General features: G+C 50.2%; 1 protein-coding gene across 1 annotated transcript; it reads right to left on the reverse strand.

Annotated features, from left to right (window-relative positions):
- On the reverse strand, positions 1-25,709 carry SLC5A11 (solute carrier family 5 member 11). Its single transcript, XM_066640444.1, has 15 exons — positions 25,578-25,709; positions 22,319-22,390; positions 21,645-21,749; positions 20,753-20,812; positions 19,200-19,304; positions 17,751-17,856; positions 12,617-12,697; positions 11,083-11,288; positions 10,408-10,543; positions 6,246-6,353; positions 5,839-5,989; positions 3,894-4,062; positions 3,575-3,790; positions 1,656-1,836; positions 1-221 (listed from the first exon to the last, which is right to left on the reverse strand). The coding sequence occupies exons 1-15, from the start codon at positions 25,707-25,709 to the stop codon at positions 1-3; spliced, it is 2,049 nt and encodes a 682-aa protein (XP_066496541.1).
- Positions 25,710-25,933: the final 224 nt, after the last annotated feature.

A 25,933-nucleotide genomic window follows, 5' to 3' on the forward strand; every position in this document is an offset into this window, starting at 1 on the left:
CTATGCAAAGAAGGCCCAGAGGAAGACACCAGCACTCAAACACACGATCAAATTCATGTTGAGGACGTGCTGCACCAAGGGTCTTTCATCCTGTGAAGCCACGGTGGTGTCTGTTTTGGTCACCGCAGCCGGCTCGGAAGAGTCCTGGTCTTTGCTGTCCATCCCACAGATCCACAAAAAGACTTTCATCAGTCGAGAGCTTTTCCGAGCAGCCAAGGCATCTGCAGAGGGAAATGTCAGTAAAGTATGTATTATCCTGCTCTGAAGCACGTTGTCTATGCTGAAAGACTGCAGAGACTGATCCAGTAGCGTAGCCAGAGGGGGTGAAAAGCAGAGCCATTCTGGGCAGGGGAGCAAAAAGGAGCTGGAACACCTCTGTTTTGCTCCCTCCACCTGGAATGGCTCCGAAGGAGAGGGGCCGCTTGCACTGCACGTGGAGGCTCCCTGCAAAACTTAGTGCTTTGTACCCCCTCTAACTATGCCACTGTCCCAATCTAAAGGACACACAGCTGGAACCTAAGCATGTCTGCTCAGAAGTAAGCCCCACTGTACTCAAGTGAAGATAGGATTGTGGCCCTAATGCAGCATGCGGGGCCTCTGACAGGAAGTTTTGTACCTTCCCTTCTCCATTGGATCACAATTGCTACAAATTACAATATATAAAACAATGAAGGTTTACACCAGATGTGAATGCTGGTCTTCAACACAATATACACAAACTAAGATCCCAGGACTTTTCTGACTCCCCGGCCCCCCATTTGACCCCAAGCCTAGGTACAATGTACCCCCTGCAATCTCCCTCTCATGGAGCCTGGCATCATGACCTAGGGGCTGGAAAATCTCACATGCCCTTCCATTGCCAGGGTCATCCAACATTTGGCAGAGCCCCCCATCACCACATACAGAAGCCGTGTATTTCTACTCTGGAGTAATGATGCCAGGCTAACTGTCAGCTCAGGTTCTCTACTGATAGCTTCTAAAAGGACCTTCCATTTCTTGCTGCTCCCCTCTGACTTTGGCTCCCTTTATCAAGAGTGTGCACTGCAAATTATTGACGCTCGGGGTCACTTGGACATCCACATTAAACATCTTCAGGACAGCCTGTCCTTGAAATACATCCAGTGAGAGAGATGCATTCAGAGTGGAAATTTCTCCCCATTGCGGGGGGGGGAGAAGCAACCATCACTGGTGACAGGACACCCACTTTCCATAGATAAGGTGCCCAACTGAACCCAGGAATCACTGGATAAATGGGACTCCATTCGCAACAGGGCTGGGGAGGGTCCTTTTCTGCCCAAGACCCAGGAGAGCCTCAGCCTGTCAAAGCAGAGAGTACACAAGCAGATCAGGCCAAAGGCCAAATGCCTCCCTGAGGTGTCTGATGGGCCACTGAGAGGTGCCTTTGGCCTGATCCACCAGGACTCTTCTAAGGTTCTTATGATGCCATAGTAGTCTTCAGTTCTCCTCCCCGTTTCCTTGTCTGTGCCCCACCCCCCTCTTCCTTCTGCAATCCAGGAAGCAAGAGGAGAAGGAAGAGCAGAGGAGGCCCGCAGGTGGAAGGAGGTGACCGGGTGGGAAGAGCTGCTGCCTGGGGGGCAGCCTCACCCGCTGAATTGGCCTTGGAAGGAGCTTGCAGGTCCCACAACCCCACTCACGTTTCTGGTCGCCGCAGAGGTTTTCAGGGCCATCACTGATTTCAAGCTGCACTGGAGGAGGTGAAGGGATGCCCCCCTCCTGGCTTCCATGGGCAGGGATGGGCATGGGACTGACAGAGGTCGGGGGAATCTCCTTCTCTGCTGGGACATCCTTGCGCGTGAACCATGTGAGCTGGCTGACCTGTGGGCATAGGAGAAGGGGTTAAGCAGACAGCACCATCTCCCAGATCCCAAAGCTGGCTCTCAGCAGCTGTTGAGGGTGGGGCAGGGGCAGCACAACCATGAGGAATGTGCTTCCTTACGAGGAAAGGCTACGCGTTTGGGCCTCTTCAGCCTAGAAAAGAGGCGCCTGAGGGGGGACATGATTGAGACACAGAAAATTATGCAGGGGATGGACAGAGTGGATAGAGAGATGCTCTTTACACTCTCACATAACACCAGAACCAGGGACATCCACTAAAATTGAGTGTTGGGCGGGTTAGGACAGACAAAAGAAAATATTTCTTTACTCAGCGCGTGGTCGGTCTGTGGAACTCCTTGCCACAGGATGTGGTGCTGGCGTCTAGCCTGGACGCCTTTAAAAGGGGATTGGACAAGTTTCTGGAGGAAAAATCCATTATGGGGTACAAGCCATGATGTGTATGCGCAACCTCCTGATTTTAGGAATGGGTTAAGTCAGAATGCCAGATGTAGGAGAGGGCACCAGGATGAGGTCTTCTGGTGTGCTCCCTGGGGCATCTGTTGGGCCGCTGTGAGATACAGGAAGCTGAATTAGATGGGCCTATGGCCTGATCCAGTGGGTCTGTTCTTATGTTCTTAACTACAATTCCCAGGAAGCCTTGCAGGTCTCTAGTTATCTGGTGTGCTCCCTGGCTCATTTGGTGGGCCGCTCTGAGATACAGGAAGCTGGACTAGATGGGCCTATGGCCTGATCCAGCGGGGCTGTTCTTATGTTCTTAACTACAATTCCCAGGAAGCCTTGCAGGTCTCTTGTTATCTGGTGTGCTCCCTGGGGCATTTGGTGGGCCGCTGTGAGATACAGGAAGCTGGACTAGGTGGGCCTATGGCCTGATCCAGTGGGTCTGTTCTTATGTTCTTAACTACAATTCCCAGGAAGCTTTGCAGGTCTCTTGTTATCTGGTGTGCTCCCTGGGGCATTTGGTGGGCCGCTGTGAGATACAGGAAGCTGGACTAGATGGGCCTATGGCCTGATCCAGTGGGGCTGTTCTTATGAGGCCCTTCTCATGTGCACCCTCTCTGAATTGGAAAAGGGGGGGCAGCATTGAAGATGGGGGGAGGAGACCTGGATAATCAGGATTGCAACTGGAATGGTCCAGCTCAGCGGTTCCCAAACTTACTCCAACTGCAACACTTTCAGAACCAGGAAGTGAGTGGCACTGACGCAAAATGTGTCACATGATGACATCACCAGCCACTCACCCCTTGCACTGCTCCCTCCGCACTCACTGCCGCCTGGCACTGCCTCCCCCCAAGCCCCCAGACTGAGATGCTCCCTGCTCCTACCTCCTCCTGCAAGGAAGGAGGAGAGCCCCCACACACAACCACCCTCCCTCCTTCCCCGTGGGTGTGACACCACTTCTGGTTGTGCCATCAGGAGGCATCATTTTGAAATTTGGCCCGGGTGCCAGGGTGGCTAGCTATGCCACTGTTTGTGTGCGCATTTGGGCAAGCATGTGTGCATGCACCAAGCAGGCCACTCAGAGCTATGGGGGCATGTGGAACAATGCACTCTGGGCTATACAATAGTTCCACCGGTAGGTAGGAGCAAATGTGCTTGCAATGCATGTTCAGGGATGTTGCTCTTGTTCCAGAGCTCTAGAAAGATCCTTACTGCCCTGAGACAAGCACCATAAAACAGATCCCTTGGGACCCACAGACAGCCTTTCGGAATTCCGCACCATGGCATCTGGAGGAGGCTCTGTCAAGAGGCTGATGACCACCACCACGACCAGCGTGACCAGTGTCAGGATCATGGAGAAGTAAAGATAGTGGACGTATTTCACCACCGCCGGCCGGTTGTCTGCCTCATCGCACCGTGGCTGCATGTAGACAAAATCCAGCACCATCCGGATGAGACCCAGGACCATCCCAACTAAGAGGCCACAGAATGCACCCTGGGAGACAGAGGAAGAAACAGAGTCAGCCCTTCCCTCTGTCGTGGGTCAGGGACAAGAAGAGCCATCCAGACTCCAGAGGTCGCCTTTTGGGCAGCGCTACCTTTTCGTTCGTCCTCCTCCAGAAGCAGCCCAGGATGAAGACCACGGCCACAGGTGGCTGCAAGTAAGAGCTGATGGTCTGGATGTAAATGAACAGCTGGCCTCCCTGGCTGACTTGCACCAGAGGGATCCACAGAATGGAGATCACCACCAGCAGCAGCACAAAGACCCTGCAGCAGGGAGAAAGACCTGAGCTTTTGGTGAAGGAGTAGGAAGCCGTCAATGAAACTGTGATCAGCAAGAGGTGCAATGCAGTCTCACACAGGCCTACTTGTAAGAAATCCTCCAGAAATCCTAAAAGCCCAATCCATAAGCATGTCTACTCAGAAGCAAGTCCCATTAGAGTCAGTGGGGTCTACTCCCAGATCAGCATGGCTTTGATCACACCCTCAGAGCACTCCTTGGTCTTCTTGATTGTAAGTAGGGGTCTTTGTTTTGGGTATTTGTGAAATCAAGCAAAATAAAACCAATTTTAGTCCATTAAACAAAATATTTATTGTAGGGAGATGCTCTTTACACTCTCACATAACACCAGAACCAGGGGACATCCACTAAAATTGAGTGTTGGGAGAGTTAGAACAGACAAAAGAAAATATTTCTCTACTCAGCGTGTGGTTGGTCTGTGGAACTCTTTGCCACAGGATGTGGTGATGGCGACTGGCCTGGATGCCTTTAAAAGGGGTTTGGACAAGTTTCTGGAGAAAAATCCATTATGGGGTACAAGCCATGATGTGTATGCGCAACCTCCTGATTTTAGAAATGGGTTATGTCAGAATGCCAGATGCAAGGGAGGGCACCAGGATGCAGGTCTCTTGTTATCTGGTGTGCTCCCTGGGGCATTTGGTGGGCCGCTGAGATACAGGAAGCTGGACTAGATGGGCCTATGGCCTGATCCAGTGGGGCTGTTCTTATGTTCTTAACTACAATTCCCAGGAGGCCTTGCAGGTCTCTTGTTATCAGGTGTGCTCCCTGGGGCATTTGGTGGGCCGCTGTGAGATACAGGAAGCTGGACTAGATGGGCCTATGGCCTGATCCAGTGGGGCTGTTCTTATGTTCTTATATCACTAAATATCACCAATTTCACTCCACCCCATGTTGACCGGCCATTCCTCCGCCTCTTCCACGTGCCTTCTGTTGGCTTGAGGGGCACAAGGCCTGTTGGGGCATAACTGTGCAGGCAAGTGCAGGCTGCAGAGGCAGCTTCCAGCCTCAGCCTGAACCAGAAGGCTATGCCATGCCCGCAAGAACAGGTCCAGGGCCAGCAAGTTCAGGTGTGATTCTGTAGGCACCATCAGGTAGCTCCCACCTTCTCTCCACCACCATGCCAGCAATGCATAAAATTGAATACAGTGGGCCTTCTTTATCCGCAGATGTCGAGCCTGCAGTTGGAAGGCCTCAGAGGACATCCTGGACGTGACCAGAGGTGTCTTCCAGGAGGTGTTCTGAGGTACAGGGAAGCCACCCCACACCTCAGCAGGCCTCCCAGACATGACTGGAAGGCACCTCCTGGTTTGCCAGTGCCCTCCCCACACATTTCATTATTTACAGAATTCAGTGTCTGCAGTGGGGGGGGGGGGGTAGGTGTCCAGGAATGGATCCCACATAGATACTGAGGGCCCACCGTATATTCTTCTGTTTCCCAGATTTGGAGCAAAATTACCAACTTTCTACTGGCTGTGGGCTGCATCTGGTTAAAACAGATTAATTTTCCAGTAATCAGTATTTTTAAAAACGTTTTTAAAAATTAAAATAAAAGTTGTATTGAATAAAAACACAAAACCATATTTTGCCTTTTTCTTCCTTAGGTTAAAAAAACAACCCTGATGATTAGGGGTTTTCAGACTCCCCTAATCATCAGTACGCAACTCCCTGCACAATGTCTTAGCTTGGTGGGTTGCTCTGCAGTTTTCTGGGGCTCGTGGTCTTGAGCATTCTGTCCCTCTTACCTGCCGACGATCATGAGTTCCCACTCGGAAGACAAAGGCCGGAAGTGGCCCCAGAGGTCCATGGTGAAAATGGTGCTGGCGCTGTTGAAGATGGAAGTCAGGGAGGACATCAGTGCTGCGATCATCACGGACATCATGAGCCCTCTGAGCCCTGGAACCGAGAAGAGAAACCGTTGCCCAAATGGCTGGGATGAGAACACCACAGGGCACAACCCATGGCAAGGGGCCATGCTCTGACCAAGTGCCACCAAGGGGACTCTGGGCATAGAGGTAACCCTGAAGCCTGCATCATTCATTGGGCAGATACCAGCTGCAGAAAAGACCATTCTGTTCCTTGTGCACTGACATCAAACCCAGAGGTGCGGGACTTCTGATTACATTGACAGGCTCGGCTTGCTGTCTCTTACCCAGAGGCAGGAGCTCAATGACAAGCTTGGGGTACGCAATGTCCGAACAGCCAGAAGGGTTGCCACAGATCTCTTTGCAGAGTTTTGGATCTGCGCAGGCCACCAGATCTGCAAGAAACGGCATGACAAAGAGTCATAAATAGCAGGGGAAAGTTCCTGGAGAGGCACAGCGGATGGGAAGCTAATGGGAAAGGGCTGTCACTCTTGTGGTAGAGTCTCAACAGTACTGAGCTCAACAGAACAAGGGGTTAGAATGGCTTGGAATAAAGATAGCTTCATTCGTAGACTGTCAGAAACCAGGGTTATGACCCCACAAAGGCTCCAACATAGTAGTCGTGATCACACAGATTTCTGAAAGGCCTCCTGTCAACATAATCCCCCCAAGCAAGGAAACCCTCCACCCACCTCACCTTACTAGATCTGGCCCTCATGGTGTGCGAAATGTCAGTTTGTGTGCATTGAGGGTCAGTTTCCAAGGCAGGGTTCTGCTAGCCCCTAGGGCAGTTCTCAAACTTTTAGCTCTGGGACCCACTTTTTACAGTGATACTGTATTGGGACCCACCTAGCTTTACGAGACTTTTAAAAAAAGTGATCTAGAAAGAAATATTTTATTTACTTATTTATAAGTGGGTTCCAACCTACAGTTTGAGAAATGCTGCCGTAGAATATTTATTAATTAGTCCATTGAGTGATTTCTGAATGCTGTTTGCTCAGTTCAAAGTACAAGTCGACAGGCCACCTGAGAGATTTTTACACTCGAGATTGACTCCCCCAATACAATTTTCTCTTATATAAGCAGCTGTGGGGTGGGTGGGTGTTGAATTCGTGTTCTGGCACTGCCAGGGAGGGGGTCCAATCTAGTGTCTCACCAGTTCCCTAGCTTAATTAACAGTGATGCTTAATGTGAGAGGACAACTTGGGGGCACAAAGGCTAAGAGCAACTTTGGGGACGATTTTATCAGGGCTGTGTTTCTGAAGGGATAAGGGTTAGAAATTCCCTCGCCCTCTGCTGCAGGCCTGCTTCAAACAGAGGGCCTCACAGATGCCTTTACAAGATCTTGGTGTATCATTCCAACATAACCTGTACTTTGGCCCCGAGACACTGAGGGGTGGTCCTTGGGGAGGGCAACACTTGGTATGCACAAGATCCCTTGTGATTACATTGACATACATCCTTGAACATAAGAACATAAGAACAGCCCCACTGGATCAGGCCATAGGCCCATCTAGTCCAGCTTCCTGTATCTCACAGCGGCCCACCAAATGCCCCAGGGAGCACCAGATAACAAGAGACCTCATCCTGGTGCTCTCCCCTACATCTGGCATTCTGACTTAACCCATTCCTAAAATCAGGAGGTTGCGCATACACATCATGGCTTGTACCCCATAATGGATTTTTCCTCCAGAAACTCGTCCAATCCCCTTTTAAAGGCGTCTAGGCTAGACGCCAGCACCACATCCTGTGGCAAGGAGTTCCACAGACCGACCACGCGCTGAGTAAAGAAATATTTTCTTTTGTCTGTCCTAACCCGCCCAACACTCAATTTTAGTGGATGTCCCCTGGTTCTGGTATTATGTGAGAGTGTAAAGAGCATCTCCCTATCCACTCTGTCCATCCCCTGCATAATTTTGTATGTCTCAATCATGTCCCCCCTCAAGCGTCTCTTTTCTAGGCTGAAGAGGCCCAAACGCCGTAGCCTTTCCTCATAAGGAAGGTGCCCCAGCCCCGTAATCATCTTAGTCGCTCTCTTTTGCACCTTTTCCATTTCCACTATGTCTTTTTTGAGATGCGGCGACCAGAACTGGACACAATACTCCAGGTGTGGCCTTACCATCGATTTGTACAACGGCATTATAATACTAACCGTTTTGTTCTCAATACCCTTCCTAATGATCCCAAGCATAGAATTGGCCTTCTTCACTGCCGCCGCACATTGGGTCGACACTGGGTTGCACATTGGGTCGCACATTGGGGCGTGCAGAGAGCCTCACGCGATGGCCTGCCTAGCTTGGTATGTGGATGTGGGAGAACCCATGGACATTATATATCTGGACTTTCAGAAGGCGTTCGACACGGTCCCTCACCAAAGGCTACTGAAAAAACTCCACAGTCAGGGAATTAGAGGACAGGTCCTCTCGTGGATTGAGAACTGGTTGGAGGCCAGGAAGCAGAGAGTGGGTGTCAATGGGCAATTTTCACAATGGAGAGAGGTGAAAAGCGGTGTGCCCCAAGGATCTGTCCTGGGACCGGTGCTTTTCAACCTCTTCATAAATGACCTGGAGACAGGGTTGAGCAGTGAAGTGGCTAAGTTTGCAGACGACACCAAACTTTTCCGAGTGGTAAAGACCAGAAGTGATTGTGAGGAGCTCCAGAAGGATCTCTCCAGACTGGCAGAATGGGCAGCAAAATGGCAGATGCGCTTCAATGTCAGTAAGTGTAAAGTCATGCACATTGGGGCAAAAAATCAAAACTTTAGATATAGGCTGATGGGTTCTGAGCTGTCTGTGACAGATCAGGAGAGAGATCTTGGGGTGGTGGTGGACAGGTCGATGAAAGTGTCGACCCAATGTGCGGCGGCAGTGAAGAAGGCCAATTCTATGCTTGGGATCATTAGGAAGGGTATTGAGAACAAAACGGCTAATATTATAATGCCGTTGTACAAATCTATGGTAAGGCCACACCTGGAGTATTGTGTCCAGTTCTGGTCGCCGCATCTCAAAAAAGAAATAGTGGAAATGGAAAAGGTGCAAAAGAGAGCGACTAAGATGATTACGGGGCTGGGGCACCTTCCTTTTGAGGAAAGGCTACGGTGTTTGGGCTTCTTCAGCCTAGAAAAGAGACGCCTGAGGGGGGGGGGATGATTGAGACATACAAAATCATGCAGGGGATGGACAGAGTGGATAGGGAGATGCTCTTTACACTCTCACATAACACCAGAACCAGGGGACATCCACTAAAATTGAGTGTTGGGCGGGTTAGGACAGACAAAAGAAAATATTTCTTTACTCAGCGTGTGGTCGGTCTGTGGAACTCCTTGCCACAGGATGTGGTGCTGGCGTCTAGCCTAGACGCCTTTAAAAGGGGATTGGACGAGTTTCTGGAGGAAAAATCCATTACGGGGTACAAGCCATGATGTGTATGCGCAACCTCCTGATTTTAGAAATGGGCTATGCCAGATGCAAGGGAGGGCACCAGGATGCAGGTCTCTTGTTATCTGGTGTGCTCCCTGGGGCATTTGGTGGGCCGCTGTGAGATACAGGAAGCTGGACTAGATGGGCCTATGGTCTGATCCAGTGGGGCTGTTCTTATGTTCTTTTCCCAGGGTCAATATTTGGCATTTCCTGATAGGGCTGGAGAATGGCAGCTGCCAGGGCAAACAATGCTGTGAGTCAAGGGGTGGGTGCTGTCGGTCTCAGGTGGCCTGTGATACCCAGGACATTGAGCAAGAGGTGCTATTCTTTCCCATCAGGCTATCTCTGCGTGTCCCACATGGACAAGAAACTGTTCTGCTGCTATAAGCCTCTTCCTCCCACGAAAATCTCAAAAACACAAGAAGAGCCCCACTGGATCAGGCCAAAGGAGCCCATCTAGTCCAGCTTTCTGTATCTCACAGTGGCTCACCAACTGCCTCAGCACACAAGACAACAAGAGACCTGCATCCTGTTGCCACTCTTTTGAGATACAGGAAGCCGGACTAGAGGGGCCTTTGGCCTGATCCAGTGGAGCTCTGCATATGTTCTTACAATTATAGCTCGGTGTTTCTAATCTTTAGAGCAGTGATTTTCAACCTTTTTTGTCTCATGGCACACTGACACGGTACAAAAATTGCCAAGGCACACCATCAGTTTTTGGACAATTGACAAGGCGCACCTTGCTGTTGGTGGGGAGCTCATTTCCCCGACGGTCCTATTAATAAATGACCCTCCACCAAACTCCCGGGGACACACCTGGGGACCATTCGCGGCACACCAGTGTGCCATGGCACAGTGGTTGAAAATGGCTGCTTTAGAGCTTTGGAGCTTCCTGGGAATTTTCCCCACCCTGGCTCACAAGACACCCTGGAACCTGTTTTCTCCTTCTCCTCCTCCTCCCTCCTCCACCACCAACACCAACACTGAAATGGCAAGCTTGGGCAGGAGAGGACTTCTTGGTCCTTCTTACCTGGGAAAAGAATGCGGCTGATCATGCCAGGCAAGACCATCATGAAGAGGGGCAGGATCTTCAAGTAGGAGGCCAACAGCGCCCCCCCTTTGGCATGAGACAGACTCTTGGCCGCAAGGGATCTTTGAACAATGACCTGTGGGGTTAAGGACACCACTGGAGTGAACCATGACCTTGGAAGATAAACAGAGATGTGCACAAGGAGGCAGGGATTATTTATAATAATGTCTCCACCTAATCCAGTAGTCCTCAATCGGTGAGTTGTGGCTCCCAGGGGTGGTGTGACAAATGTGCAGGGGAGTCGTTCAACCACTCGCCTCCTTCAGCCACTCATCTCCTGCTCCAAAGAGCAGAAAAGAGAGTGCAGAGAAGAGTAGAGTGGTGGACTAGAGTGTCTCCACTCGAAGCTAATACTCTTCTTTTCACTTCCTCTTCCACTCCAGGAAGCAGAAGGAGCAAATGCTGGCATACCAGCAGGTAGACGGGGGTGGGAGGCTCCCCAGCCAGCCTATAGCATGATGATATTATTCAAAAACACCAAGATTTTAAAAATTTTGGCCAGTAGTGGTGTCACCTTTCCCGTGCACATCACCAAATGCGGCCCACCCCTTCCACCTCCTAGCAGTGCCACTGCAGAAATTTTTTCAGTCCCTCAATCAACGCACAGAGCCTTACCTGGTCTGTGCACCAGTACCACAAGGACGGGATGGTCATCCCCACCAGGACCCCTGGCCAAGGAAGGTCTGACGTGACCGGGTCCCGAAATATGTGGAAGGCGTCTTCCCTGGGCAAGCCGCAGCTGGTGTTTCTGTCGCGGTTGCTCGTGATGGCGGTAAAGTACCTGCTCTGCAGCTCTTCCAGGCTTCCAACTTTGGCAAAGCCTGGAAAAAGGAAGCCATCGTCTTCATCACTGCCCGCTGGTTCTGCACGCACAGGACCAGCTATGGTGCTGCAGCATCCCAGGCTCAAGCAAGAGCACTTGGGTAGCATCATAGCTCCATACTGGCATGTAGTATGTTAAACCGCCCTCTGCTGACTCAGAGCCCAATCCTGAGCTCGTCTCCTGGGTGTCACAAATGCAACAGTCCACGCCGAGCCCAGCACCACCTAGAAGCCAGCCACAAACTGCCTGGAGCAAGGGATGAGCTCCAGGCAGCAGAAAGGTTTGTCGGGGTGGGTGGGGGGAAGCTTCCAGGGTAGGGGGAAGGTGGAGGAGGGCGGGATGGGGGGAGGAAGCAGGGCAAGAGGGGGCGGAAAAGCTTCCATTTTGCACCCACCACCCAGAATGGCTCCGAAGGGGAGGGGCTGCTTGCACGCCACGGTGAAACTGCAAAACTTAGTGCTTTGCACCCCCTCTAGCTATGCCACTGCTCACAGGACACAACCAGAAAGCACTACTAGGTCCTGTGAAGACCTTCCCGTGGATTTCATTATCTGCAGAAATTCATATCCCTGGGGGGTCCTCGATCTCCCGTGGATATCAAAGACCCCCCAGGGCACCAAGGATTTGCTTTGAAACCTTCTGGCTGCCTCTGCTCCTGTCTCACTGTTTGCAGGAAACTAGCCAGGGTTGGCAGGGAGCAGTCAGGGGAAAAGGGTCTTCCACTACATGATTCTGCTGGATTTTTAGACCTCATTATCAATAAGCAGCCCCCCAATGTCTGAAGCAAAGCTTCTTTCTGGGTCCTCCTGCTAGCGTGGAGATGCTGGGAGTGAAACTGAGCCCTTCAGTAAGCAAAGTACCAGCTCCTCTAGATGCAGACCAAGTTATGTAGTGATATACCAATTCTTTCTCTTGGCTGCCTGTCTTGGTTGCTGCTTCTCTGCCTGCCTTTTGGATTCGTAAAGCAAGCGCGGGGTTGAGTCACAGAGGAAGTGTGGAGGAGTGAGAAGCAGAGATGCTCTAGCTCACAACTCTTCTGCCCTCCACACTTCCTCCTCTGGAAGCGTGAAGAGGGTGAGGAGTGGTGGAGGTGAGTGGGGGAAGCTTGTGGAGTTTTGTGTGGCAAGGCACCACATAGGGGGGGTGCAGTAACACTTGGCTTCCCACCTCAGGCCTTGGAAGACCTTGGACTTGCCCTGGCTTGCCACCTTTCAAACACGCAAAGGACAGCCGTGAAGCAGATCACTGTCGTGGTTTCTGCGACGTAACATGGACCAAATCGGGAAAAGTGCCACCTAAAGACTCACCCCTTCCCCCAGTACTCACTGAAGCCCATCAGAGTCAGTGCCCCCGCCAGCATGATAACGGTCTGCAGAGTGTCCGTGTAGATCACAGCTGCCAGGCCGCCTGTGGAGGGAATTATTAACTTTATTTTTACCCCGCCTTTCTCCCCGGAGGGACTCAAGGCGGCTTACAAGCAAGGTTAAAACAAGTTAAAAAACATAAATAAAAACAGATAAAAACATAACGACATATCATAAAAACAGTAGTCAGAGAAAAAAGTAGTCAGGTAAAAGAGCATAGCGCAGCAAATTATAAAAGGATCAGGCCTGTAACCAGATGTTAAAAAAGATATTAAAAGATGTTAAAAAGATGTTAAGAAGGCCAGGAACTCAGAAGGCTTGTCTAAACAGAAGGGTCTTCAGGCCTCACTGAAAAGTTTCAAGAGAGGGAGCAGTTCTTAAGTCAAGGGGAAGGGAATTCCATAGTGTTGGTGCCACTACTGAGAAGGCCCTATTTCTTGCTGCCGCCCCACATACCTCCCTAGGCTTGTAAAAAGGCCTTCTCTGATGACCTAAGAGGATGAGCCGGATTGTACAGGAGAAGGCGATCTTTAAGATACCCTGGCCCAGAGCAGTACAGGGCTTTAAGGGTCAAAATCAGCACCTTGAATTGGGCCCGAAATGAATGGGCAGCCAGTGCAGCTGCTGGAGAAGTGGACTGCAAGATCAACGTTTAAATGTAGCTTTACCTTTAGCTTAGCTTTACCTAACCTTTACCTAAGTTAGCAACTAATCTAACCTGAGGGAGGGATTCTAAAGTCCAGCAAGTTGGGGCACAGGAGCTAGGTGAGGGCAAAAAAAATAAATAAGTAAGTCTTTATACAGAGGTCTACTCTGAGCAGGAGCAGAGTCCTACTTGTGAGTAAGAGCCCAAGGTACAGGCACTTGGAAAAATAAATAAAACAGAGGAGGATAAAGTGGAAAGCAAGTTTTTCTACTTGGTTTAAATTAACCCTATACTTAACCCAAGTTAAACTTAATCTAAGTTAGAACATAATCTAAAGGTTCAGTAAATTAGGACACAGGATCTAGTTGAGAGCAATAAACAAGCAAACAAACAAAACAAAATAAAGGTGCACACTTAATAAAAGCAGGATTTTAGCAGGGCTAAACAGGATTTAAACCTTAGTGTGTAAGTTCTGTCAAGTCAAAAAACTCTTAAACCAGTGCAGTTTAAACTCAAATAAAAAACCAGCTTGAGGTTAAAAAAATAGTCCAGCCTCAGAGAACTGAAGTAGGAGGGTGTGTGTGGGCATCCTTCAGTCTCGGAAGACTATGGTGTCACGCTCTGAATGGTGGTTCTGGAACAGTGTCCTCTCCAGTGCGCAAAGCCTGGGTAAAGTAGGTATGGAGGATAGGCTGTTACCCATGCAGCAAATCCCCCCTCTCCACGTTGCTGAAATGGTCCAATGGAAAGGCAGAGGCCAATACGGTTGGTTCCAGCAGCGTCGCAGGAGTTGCCAGAACATGACTGTGTTCAGCCATGAACTGCCTCAGGGACTCCGGCTCCGGATTTTGCCTCAAGGTTGACTCCTGAAGCCTTTTCCATAACTGGATGTAGCCACAAGGCAGTGGAGGTTTGGGATCAGAGTTTTCCTTCTCTCAGATGAGCTGCCTTCCCAGGCTGACAAGTCCCATCTACCCGGTGGCTGTTAGTAGGAGGGTAAGAACCTAGGAAGGGCCCTGGTCTCACCCAGCTAGGGCAATTTAGCATAGTCATTGTCCTTTAGGTCATAGCAATTGACCTTTAGGAGTTGATAAGAGCCCCATTAGGCAAATCCAAGCACCCCATTCAGGGAAATCTCACCTGGGAAGACCAGCCCCTTTTCAGTCAGCAAGGAGGGAGGGAGGAGGAGCAAGCTAGGAGTATAAAGCTAGTGCCTGCCACCGCGTGAGCTTCTCTGCAGAAGCACGTACAGCCTCTGGGACACCCAGTGCTCAGGAACAAAGTGCCAGGTAAGGCACCGCGAGTTTAGCATCTGTGCAAGTTCAGCAGCAGGGCGAAGAGGCCAGGGCCCCAGACACTGCCCTTCTCTTCCCTTGAGAAGGGGGCTGCTAACCAGTGTAGGGTTTTTTAAGTACCCCTAAACAAAAACAAACAAAATAAAAAAAGCTATGCAGTCAGGCAGCCAGCAGCAGGGTGGGGGCTATCCAGTGTTTTAATCGAGTGCCACATGTATGACTATATGCCTCTGGGGCATAAGTCATGGGTGTGTCCTCGGTGCAAGGAGCTCCAGGGACTCAGGGAACGCGTCCGCTCCCTTGAAGCCTTGGTGGCCGACCTGGAGAAGCAGAGGCAGGCAGAGAAGGACCATGGGGAGACTTCCAGGGACAATCAGGCTTCATCCCAACCTCAGGTGTGCAGCTCCTCCGCTGCCTGGGTGGGAAGTCTCGGGGCTGGAGGACGTCATCCTGGAGAGGAGGGAAACAATCCCCTAGGGGGGACCCCTTCTCCAGGGGACGGACCCGTATCTGAACGCACTCAGGATACTCCTCAGCGGGAGGGGGGAGGGGGCTTCTTGTAGTGGGGGAGTCGATTATTAGAAACATAGAGAGGGGGGTTTGCAACAGATGTGAGAACCGCATGGTGACTTGAATGCCTGGTGCAAAGGTTGTGGACATCGCTTCTCATCTAGACAGGCAGTGGAGGAGGTAGCAGTTGTGGTGCATGTCGGCACCAACGACATGGGCAAATGTAGCTGGAAGGTCCTGGAGGCCAAATTTAGGCTATTAGGTAGGAAGCTGAAAGCCAGGACCTCAAAGGTAGTGTTCTCTGAAGTGCTACCTGTTCCATGCGCAGGCCAGCTAGGCAGGCAGAGATCAGGGGTCTCAATGTGTGGATGAGATGGTGGTGTAGGGAGGAGGGGTTTAGATTCATTTTGGGACAAGCAGGGCCTTACAAGAGGGACGGGCTTCACTTGAACCAGAATGGAACCAGACTGCTGGCACAAAACATTAGAAAGGTGGCAGAGCAGCTCTTAAACTGATCCCTGGGGGAAGGCCGACAGGAGCCGAGGGACATCCGGTTCAGGACTCCTCATACCTATGGGACAAGGATGGGGAGGTTAGAGAACAAAAAGGTAAAGGCAGAGTAGGAGAAGAAATTGGGAATGGTAGCGTGATGGGATGTGATAGACGGTTTGGCACAATGAGAGGATGCGGAGACATAGGAGCGAATAAGCAGCCCATCCTGGGGCATTCCATGTACAAATGCTTTTATGCAAATGCCTGAAGTCTCCAAGCAAAGATAGGAGAACTAGAATGTCTGGTGACAAAGGAAAACATTGACATATTGGGCATAACGGAAACCTGGTGGAATGCGGAGAATCAATGGGATACTGCAACCCCGGGCTACAAACCCTACAGGAGGGACAGGGAGGGGCATGCTGGAGGTGGGGTGGCTGTTTATGTTAAGGAAGGGATAGAATCCAGCAAAGTAGAGATTGAAGGTGGGTCCAACTCCATAGAATTTCTGTGGGTTAAATTACCAGGCCTCAGGAGCGATGTAATACTGGGGGCGTACTATTGTCCCCCAGACCAGAAACCAGAAGGGGACCTTGAAATGAGGAAACAGATCATAGAATTATAGAATTCTTTGAAAAGGTCAACAGGCATGTGGATGCGGGAGAACCCATAGACATTATATATCTGGACTTTCAGAAGGCGTTCAACACAGTCGCTCACCAAAGGCTACTGAATAAACTCCACAGTCAGGGAATTAGAGGACAGGTCCTCTCCTGGATTGAGACCTCATTGAAGACCAGGAAGTGGAAATGGAACAGGTGCAAAAGAGAGCGACTAAGATGATTACTGGGCTGGGGCACCTTCCTTATGAGGAAAGGCTATGGCGTTTGGGCCTCTTCAGCCTAGAAAAGAGGCACTTCAGGGGGGACATGATTGAGACATACACAATTATGCATGGGAAGGATAAAGTGGATAGAGAGATTCTCTTTACGCTCTCACATAACACCAGAACCAGGGGACATCCGCTAAAACGGAGTGTTGGGAGAGTTAGGACAAAAGAAAATATTTCTTTACTCAGCACGTGGTTGGTCTGTGGAACTCCTTGCCGCAGGATGTGGTGACGGCATCTGGCCTGGATGCCTTTAAAAGGGGATTGGACAAGCTTCTGGAGGAAAAATCCATTCTGGGTTACAAGCCATGATGTGTATGTGCAACCTCCTGATTTTAGAAATGGGCTATGTCAGATGCAGGGGAGGGCACCAGGATGCAGGTCTTGTTATCAGGTGTGCTCGCTGGGGCATTTGGTGGGCCGCTATGAGATACAGGAAGCTGGACTAGATGGGCCTATGGCTTGATCCAATGGGACTGTTCTTATGGACTGACAGAGTCAAACCGCCTACCTCCAGTAACTACACGGGCCGCCGCATTCTGCACTAGTTGCAGTTTCCAAACCGTCTGCAAGGGCAACCCCACATAGAGTGCATTACAATAATCTAGCCTCGATGTCACCGTGGCATGGATCACCGCGGCCAGGTCTGCACGATCCAAGTACGGCCACAGCTGGCGAACCAGCCGAAGCTGAGCAAAGGCCCCCCTAGACACAGCCGCCACCTGGGAATCCAGGAGCAGCTGCGAGTCCAGATGGACCCCCAAGCTGCGGACCTGCTCCTTCAGGGAGAGTGCAACCCCATTCAGTGCAAGCCGATACTCCAGCACCTGCATCGAGGGAAGAGGAGAGTGAGGCTTGAGCAGAGAACTGGGCCCAGCCAACCATATTTCTTGCTGAAAGGTCTGGACAAGCAGCATGAGCCTCAACACCTGAAGCCTTCCAGGCAGGGGACCAGGCAGTGGCCAAGTAGGGAAGGAAAAAGTTTTTCACTTGGGGCCTTTGCCGGCCCCTGGTATGCAGACACTGGGCCAACCCAGCTGTAAATGAGTTGACCCCATTCATGGGAACATGGAACATCATGCCAAAACACAGCCACCTACTAGGAAAGAGATCTCCACTTGCTCCGTGCAACCCTTTGCAGAAGTCCTGCTGTGCCCAGAGGGGTTCACTCTCACAAGACGCATGCCCAAGAATGAACATGTGAATGTGGGAATGAAGAGGTGCCAGCACATTGGTCCCCACCTTTCCCAATGCTCGGACCCACCTGCCACCGTGTAAATAGCTGTGATGCCCAACAAGCCAATGACAGCCACGTAGAGATCCCAGTGCAAGGCCTGCTGGATGAAGAGCGCCCCGGCGTACATGTCCACCTGAGGAAAGAACATCCAGTTGGCCATCAGGAGGGTGAACTTCTCACCAGGGATGTGTCGCACCAGTGCTGGGCAGAAACTAGCCAAGTTCTGTATCCCTCAAAGACCAAAACCTCCAGGGCCCATTTGAAAAGCTCAGTTCTCCTTCACGCACACTTCTTCCCATTCACCTTTACTGTCCATCAAACCCTGCTCAGCTCTCCTTATTTACAGCTTCATGCTCTTTTTGCACAAAGGGGAGGCTCGTTTAGACAAGGTAGAGCTTTTCACAAGAACCTCATTCTATGGACCACAGCTACCAAGTAATTCATGGGGAACATGACCTCAGTAGGGGTTGGTGATCAGAGGCAGCTGCATGCTGGGAGTTTAAGCACAGCCGCCGCTCAGGCCTCAGGAAATATGCATGGCCTGATTCTCTGCTTAAGACTTGCAGATACAGTTCCATCAAGCACAGACCTATGGAAATTCTATAACATAACCCAGTTGACCTTTCCAAAATGGATCCAAGGGTGACATCTTAGACTCCTGTTAAGTTCTACATACTGGATTTGGCATTGAAAAAGTGTTCTGAGTACAGGGCCCATTGGGGGGGGGGATGCAGGGGGTAAATTGTGACCCAGGGTCAAAAAGGAGGCCCAGGAACCAGAGGGGGGGGGAACCCAAAAATTTCCTGGTATCTTACATTTTCCTATTTAACCAGGGCCTGTGGGGGTGAGGCAGGGGGAACCTCATAGCTGGGCCTGGGGGAAAAGAAATGAGGCCTGCCAGGGGGTCAAAGGAGGGGAGCCAGAAATTTTCTGGGTTCTCAAAAAACGTTTGTCTATTTTGTGTGAAGAGCAGCATTCACATTTTGTGTCAGCCTACATAGTTTTATATATTGAAATTTGTAGAAATTATGATCCAATGATTGTATGACATTATGGTCCAATGGAGAAGGGAAGGGGCCCAAAAGAAACATTGTACCCCTTGGTAAAATTCCTCTCAAAGGCCCTGCCTGAGTAGACCATCCCTGTTTGGTCTTTCCAGATGTGTGAGCTCAAGGATCACATTGGAAAGACTCCTGTTTTGTGCCTAGTGCATGTAACATCAGAATCTGTTCTTAGAGAACAGATTGGGACAGCATGTGACTCTCAGAAAGTTGTCTGGGGGAACAGACTCTGCAGCTGTCCAAAGTTTCAGCCCTCCTAACAGGCTTCCGAAATTCACAGCCCTTCCTTCTTTTCCCCCACAGTTGTCACAACACATCAGCAACATCAAAAAGGAAGAAAAGGTGACTCTAGGCCTATGTCCACCTACTCTTTCCAAGCCAATTCTGTTCTGTCTCCTCTCGCCTCCTTACTTACTGAGATTTTGGTGAATATATAGATAAACAAGTAGAGAACCGCTAGGAAGATCTGAATCCTTTTGCCACCAAACCTTCTCTGCAAATATTCTGGCATGGTTGTGACCTGCAAGGAATGAGACAATATTAGTGAATGGGGGGGGGGGGGTAAAATAATAATAATAATAATAATATACAGTATTTATATACCGCCTTTCTTGGTCTTTATTCAAGACTTTATTCAAGGCGGTTTACACAGGCAGGCTTATTAAATCCACGCAGGGATTTTTACAAATTGAAAGAAGGTTCTCTCTTTCAAGAACCACCACATTCAAGATGTTACACTCCGATCTGGTTTAACATTCTGGCCTCCATCCTCCCACGCTCCGAGCAGATGGAACAGCTCAGCTGCAGCTTGCCAGCTGCTTCAAGGTCGCACGGTGCCGGTGGCCTCGAACTGGCGACCTTGTGGATGTTAATCTTCAGGCAAATGGAGGCTCTACCCTCTAGACCAGACCTCCTGCCCAATGGGGTTATGCCAATGTTTGCGTGGAGCAGGTGTCTGTGGGGCTGTGAGGTTGGCAGCAATGGGCTGGAAGTTAGGAGGAGGAACAATTATCAAAGCTTTCTGCACATGGCTGCTGAGAAGGGCTGAAATGACTAAAACAGTACACCAGCCCTCCCTGCACAGAGTCTGTGGTCAAGGGGTCTGGTCATGTCAGTCTCCAGCATGCAAGCCCTTCCCTCTTGCTGTGAGAGGCTAGAATGAAAAGCCAGCTTGAAACTATAAAATCAAGCATGAGAGGGAAGTGCTGTGATAGGACAAGCCAAGAAGAAAACCAGCATTAAGTGGCTGGTGATGTAGCCTGGGTCACATAGAGATCCTTAATTGATGGGCCACCAATTAGAGATTTGCCTGGTATTCTTCCCCAACGTGCACGTCAAAACGGATCGCAGCATGATCACTGTTCCCCAATGGCTCAGTAACGTTTACATCTCTAACCAGGTCCTGTGTACCGCACAATATTAGGCCACCCCATCCTAAGCAGCACTGGTGCAGTCGGGCTACATAGCCCACACCAGATCCAGCACTAGAATTAGGCAGGCTGGGAACATCTGTTCCCTTACCACAAGTAGCACTCCAGCCTGCTCAATGAGGCTACTTGGAGCTGCGCCAGCAAAATTGCTGGCTACGTTTGAAAAGTCCAGCATAGGGCTTCAAGGCCTGGGAAGGAGGTTAGGATATGATGGGGGCCTCATCTGCTGACCCCAATCCCCTCCCAGATCTGATCCTGTTCAGCTCCCCCCCCCAATAATCCCCTCCCTCCATCCTTCACTGGATTCACGCTCCCCCTGCTTCACCAGTCCTCTGGATTCAGTGCCGGTGGGATGGCAAAGGCCTTCCCGCCAGCACTCCTTATTCTGAAGTTGTTGCAAACATCCTTTATGGCACATTTGCAATGGCTACCGACCTTAAGGATTCGACTGTAAAGTCTTTAAATCCATCCTGTCCTTTCCTTTTTTTCTTGGAGGGGCCCAGCCCCATTTTTACTCTGGAGGGGCCTCCACACTCACCCCTGCTGCGATGTAGATTGGAAGAAACAGCCACGCCAGCACCAAGACACAGAACATGCCCTGAGGAGGGAAAAGGAGCTCTGCTTAGAGATGGGGGTCCAGCCAAAGGATCGGTGGACCAACAGGACCATCCGGCAGAGGCTTTGGGGCAACATCAGAGAGAAGGACACATGCACAGGTGCAGCTCCATCTCCAGGCTCCAGCCTGGGCATCCCTGAACTGAAACTGGAAGCAACATCAAAGCTATTGCTGTGCCCCAAAGGGTCCAAATAATGATATAAATCAGTGGTTCTCAAACTTTTTAGCATCAGGACTCACTTTTAGAATGACAAACTGTCAGGACCCACCAGACCTTATGCCATTAACCTGGAAGTGATGTTATGGCCAGAAGTGACATCATCAAGCAGGAAAAATTTTAATACCCCCCATATGGCAAAATCAAATCAATTAAGTGAGGCTACAATCCTATCTGCACTTATTGGGAGTAAGCCCCATTGAATATAATGAGACGTATTTCTGAGTAGACATGCATTTGGCTCTAAGTAAATTACAAGTTTACGATAATTATATGTTTTGAAATTACAGGTGGAGCCTTTTTATCCTAGTTCCATTCCATGACTCAGCGAGATTAACAAAAAACTTTGTGCTAAATTCCATAGAGTTGCGAAAATACGCTGCAGCCTGACACTTGGGGCTGGAAGGAAACTAAGGCAGTTGTTATCAATCCCCTCCACTCTGCTCCTTCCCCTCCCCCTCCTCTCCCTTTCACAGGTGGGATGCTGAGCTTTTAAGAGTCCAGTCCTACACGTTTGAAAAGTGCCCGCAGGCCAGAGGAGACAAAGGCCACGCCCAAGTGCCAGGATCGAGCCTAGCAGATGGTTGCAATACTTACATTCCACTCATAGGCTGTGGCGGCGATTCCAGCTGCTGCACCAGAGCCGGCCAGGCCAATGAAATGCCCACTGCCAACGTTACTGGCAAAGAGGGAAGCCCCCACCTAGCAGGAGAAACTGAGAGTCAGCTTTGTGTGCAGTTTCTCTACTGACTCCCTATTGCACTCATCTCTTGTGAGCCATTACAGGGTGGCTCGAGAGCAGGGCTGAGCCAAGATCTCCATGTGAAAGTGTTGTGTGCCCTCCCTCCCCCGTACCTGTGCCAGGCTTTGCTCCTCCTATCCCTGAGTTTCCAAAGGAAGAGAAGGATGGAATAAAAGAGGGAGGGAAGGAGAGCAGAAGGTTAAAGCATCCCTGAGGTGCTAACCCACTGCCTCCTCTCCTCTATGCTTTTGTTCTGTTGCCATCTTCCTTTTGCAATCCAGGGACTGGGTGCAGGAGCAAGGAAAGCAAGTAGGCAACCTCTCCACCAATCTGCTGCCTGAGGCGCCTGCTTCGGTCAGCCTCGTGGACTGCCTGGCTAGACAGACCCACCGCAGGACAGACCAGAGAAACCTGCTAGCCACAACTCCAGGCTGCCGAGGTGAAAACGAAACTGACAGCCACTCACTTCTGGCCCTTTCCCCCCAAACACAGCAAAGTCCCGTGCCGCTGGTAGGAGGGGAGAACTCACCGGCCACCAAACCATGTCCCCTCCAGCCAGGAAGTAGCCCTTCACGGTGCTCCGCTTGGTCTTCCACATGGACTGAAAGACACAGGAAAGGGACAATCCTGAAGGTGGTGACAGGATTCTGCTGCAGGGCTGGCTTTCGGAGCCCAACTGAAGACATGTTTTGTAGACATGATACAGACTTTCTGTCTCTATGGTAGAATGAAAAGCTATCAAAATGTGCACTTACAAGTGCATGTGAGTTCATGGACCAAATGGATCTAAGCAGATTTAAATATACAATTGCACATAAGGTTACCTTATGTGTAACCTGTGTTGTACCCACCCTAAGTTAAACCTATTTCCTTTCCTGTACCTGTAAGAAATAAATAAATAAAATAAAATAAATATACAACTGCAGACATGTCAGAATACAAATGTGTCAATTACCTTTGGAAAGTAAAAAGTTACAAAACCAATTGTTTTAGTGGTCGTTAAATGATTTAGACAAAATATTACTTTCATTTTTTTTAATTTTTACTCTAGCACAGGGCCCAGGGGACTTGGACCGATGGACAAAGGGTGGTGCTAGTTCAGGGGTGGATACAGAATGTGATGGACTCAGGAGGAGTTTTGGAGAGGAAGGAGGAGAGCAAGATTAGCGGCCCAAGCAAGGCTTAGAGCAGAACATCAGAAGAGCCCTGCAGGATCAGGTCCAGCTTCCTGTATCTCCCAGTGGCCCACCAGATGCCTCAGAGAACGCACAAGAAAACAAGATACCTCTATCCTGTTGCCACTCCCTTGCATCTATCAGTCAGAGACAGCCTGCTTCTAAAATGAGGAGGTGGCACACGCCCATCATGGCTTGTAAGCTAGAATGGACTTTTCTTCTATCAATCTGTTCAATCTCCTTTCCAAGGCATACAGGTCAGAGGCCATCACCACATCTTGTGGCAAGGAAATCCACAGGTTAATATCATGTTGGGTAAAAAATATTTTAGAGAGTTGGATGTTTCCTTGCATGCCCAACCTGATCAGGAGGGCAACTGTTGCCATGGCCACAAGGGGCAGCTTGGTGGGGGGGGTGCCATCTTCCATCCACCTGCCCCACCTTAACTGCTTCTCTCTTTCCCACTGCCCGAATGCCAAGTGAAAGTTGGGAATGGAGTGAAATGGAGTGGAAGAGGACAAGTGGAGAAAAGGAGAGTGTCAAGTGCCCACCAATACCCTCCAGACTTCCTTTTGTTTTTCGGATTCCGGAACAGAGGAGGAGGCTGGAGAGCAGTGGCTGGCACAGCCTTTGGCAAGAAAGACCACCGAGTGGACTGTTTCAGGGGCTGGGAGATCTTGGCCAGCATGGAGTTTGCAGGTGCAGGTAAAGAGCAGAGGAGGTTATGAGAGAGATGGATGGGGTGGGGCACAGCGTACCTGCCAGGCTGAGCGCATGAGAAACTTGTCTGTGTGTCGGCACTGTGACAGAACTCAGAGAGAACCTGCCTGCCCTTTTCGAGTTGCACAAGCATCTCTTGGGAACAGCCACTGTTCCCAATCATTCCACTGTTGGCTACATACATATATCAACGTGAGTGGCACAGTGCCCTGGCAGAGCTGAGTTGCCAAGTGTCCCTGAGTTGCCAAGTGTTCCAGGTGATTTACATCTCTCCCAACATGCTTTCCTCTCTTTCAGTCCTAGAGCCCTGGTGCACATTCCAAAAGATTCCTGGCCTATCCTGGTGGGTTGGCAACTAGATGGCATAGGGCACCGACTGTTAATCACATCGACTTCCTGGATTCCACCAATGGAGGGCAAGATTCCTATCTCCAAAGAGCAACTTGTATCATACAGGAGCACAAGTCCAGCTAGATAACAGATCTCCTGGGGGATGAAAAGGCTCTCAGATCAGGATTTGCAACATGTGGGACAAGCATTCATCTTTGCAAAATTGTGCACAGAGGTTGGGGTGGGGGAGGAAAGGTGGGCTTTGTGTGAGTCAGTTCAACCATGGAACTTGTGCAATATTATAATGCCATTGTATAAACTGATGGTAAGGCTGCAACACGAGTATTGCATACAGTTCTGGTTGCCACATCTCAAAAAGGACATTGTGGAACCGGAAAAGGGGCAGAAGAGAGCGACTTAGGACGCAATCCTAACCCCTTATGTCAGTGCTTTCCAACAACTGACATAAGGGCAGTGCAGCTTTGGGGTAAGGGAACAAAAATTCCCTTACTTTGAAGAGGCCGCTGTGAGTGACACCCAACTGCAGGACGCAGTACACGTCCCGTTGGCACTGCTCTGCCATTGCTAGAAAGCACTGACATAAGGTTGCACCCTAAAATGATTACTGTGCTGAGGCACCTCCCTTACGAGGAAAGGCGACAGCGTTTGGGGCTCTTCAGTCTTGAAAAAAGGCGCCTGAGGGGGGGACATGATTGAAATGTACAAAATTATGCAGGGGATAGACAGAGTGGATCGAGGGATGTCCTTTCCCCTCTCACACAACACCAGAACCAGGGGACATCCACTAAAACTGAGTGTCGAGTGAGTTAGAACAGACAAAAGAAAATATTTCTTGACCCAGAGTTTCATTAATCTGTGGAACTCCTTGCTACAGGATGTGGTGATGGCATCTGGCCTAGGTGCCTTGAAAAGGGGATTGGACAGATTTATAGAGGCCAAATCTGTTACAGGTTACAAGCCGTGATGGGTTTGTGTAGCCTCCTGATTTTAGAAGTAGGCTACCTTTGAAAGCCAAATACCAGGGAGTGGCAACAGGATGCAGGTCTCTTGTTGTCTTGTATACTCCTTGAGGACCCAATCCTATCCAACTTCCCAGTGAAATGCAATCCCAAGGCAAGGGAACAAATGTTCCTTACCTTGAGGAGGCCTCTGTGACTGCCTCCCCACCACAGGATGCAGCGCACGCCTCGTTGGCATGGCTACACTGGTCCTGGAAAATTGAATAGGATTGGGCCCTAAGGCATCTGGTGGGTCACCATGAGATCCAAAAAGCTGGACTAGGTGGGCCTTCAGCCTGATCCTGCAGGGCTCTTCTCATGTTCATTGGAGTAAACCACATGGTACATAATATGACTTACTTCTTAGTAGACATACATAGGCATGCAGTGTAAAAGACCAGGGTTCATCCAATCATGTGCTCAGCTCAGGAATTTTTTTGTAGGATCAGAACTGAATGCACTTTCATACAAAACTCTACTTGGGTGCCCCTGCGAGCTTTCTTCATTTCAGTATCCTAAAGTAGGAAAAAAATACCCTGCTTACCCAGAGCCCAACGGCCAAAACAAAGACAAAGTACAGGACTAGGATGGCGATGTCCACTGCTTCCAGGGTCCGCTGCGGAAAGGCATTCCAGCTGCCAGTGGTGGGCGACAAAGTGGTTGTGCTGAGCTCCATGGCTTCTAAAGCTGGCTGGTGGCCTGCTCATTTATCTGTCGAAGAAGCAAGAGGTGACCCATGGAGAGGGACCTGCTGGCTGCGCTCTGGGGCAGCTTTGGCTCTTCACCTAGGACCCCTACTTTGAATGCAGCTGTATGGTCTGAAGCTCCCATTGCTGCTACTAGAAAAGCCATCCCATTGTGGCAGGTTGAGGGGGGACATACAAATTTGTGCAGGGGATG

The sequence above is a fragment of the Tiliqua scincoides genome, chromosome 13, assembly GCF_035046505.1.
Source record: "Tiliqua scincoides isolate rTilSci1 chromosome 13, rTilSci1.hap2, whole genome shotgun sequence".
Lineage (NCBI taxonomy): Eukaryota > Metazoa > Chordata > Lepidosauria > Squamata > Scincidae > Tiliqua > Tiliqua scincoides.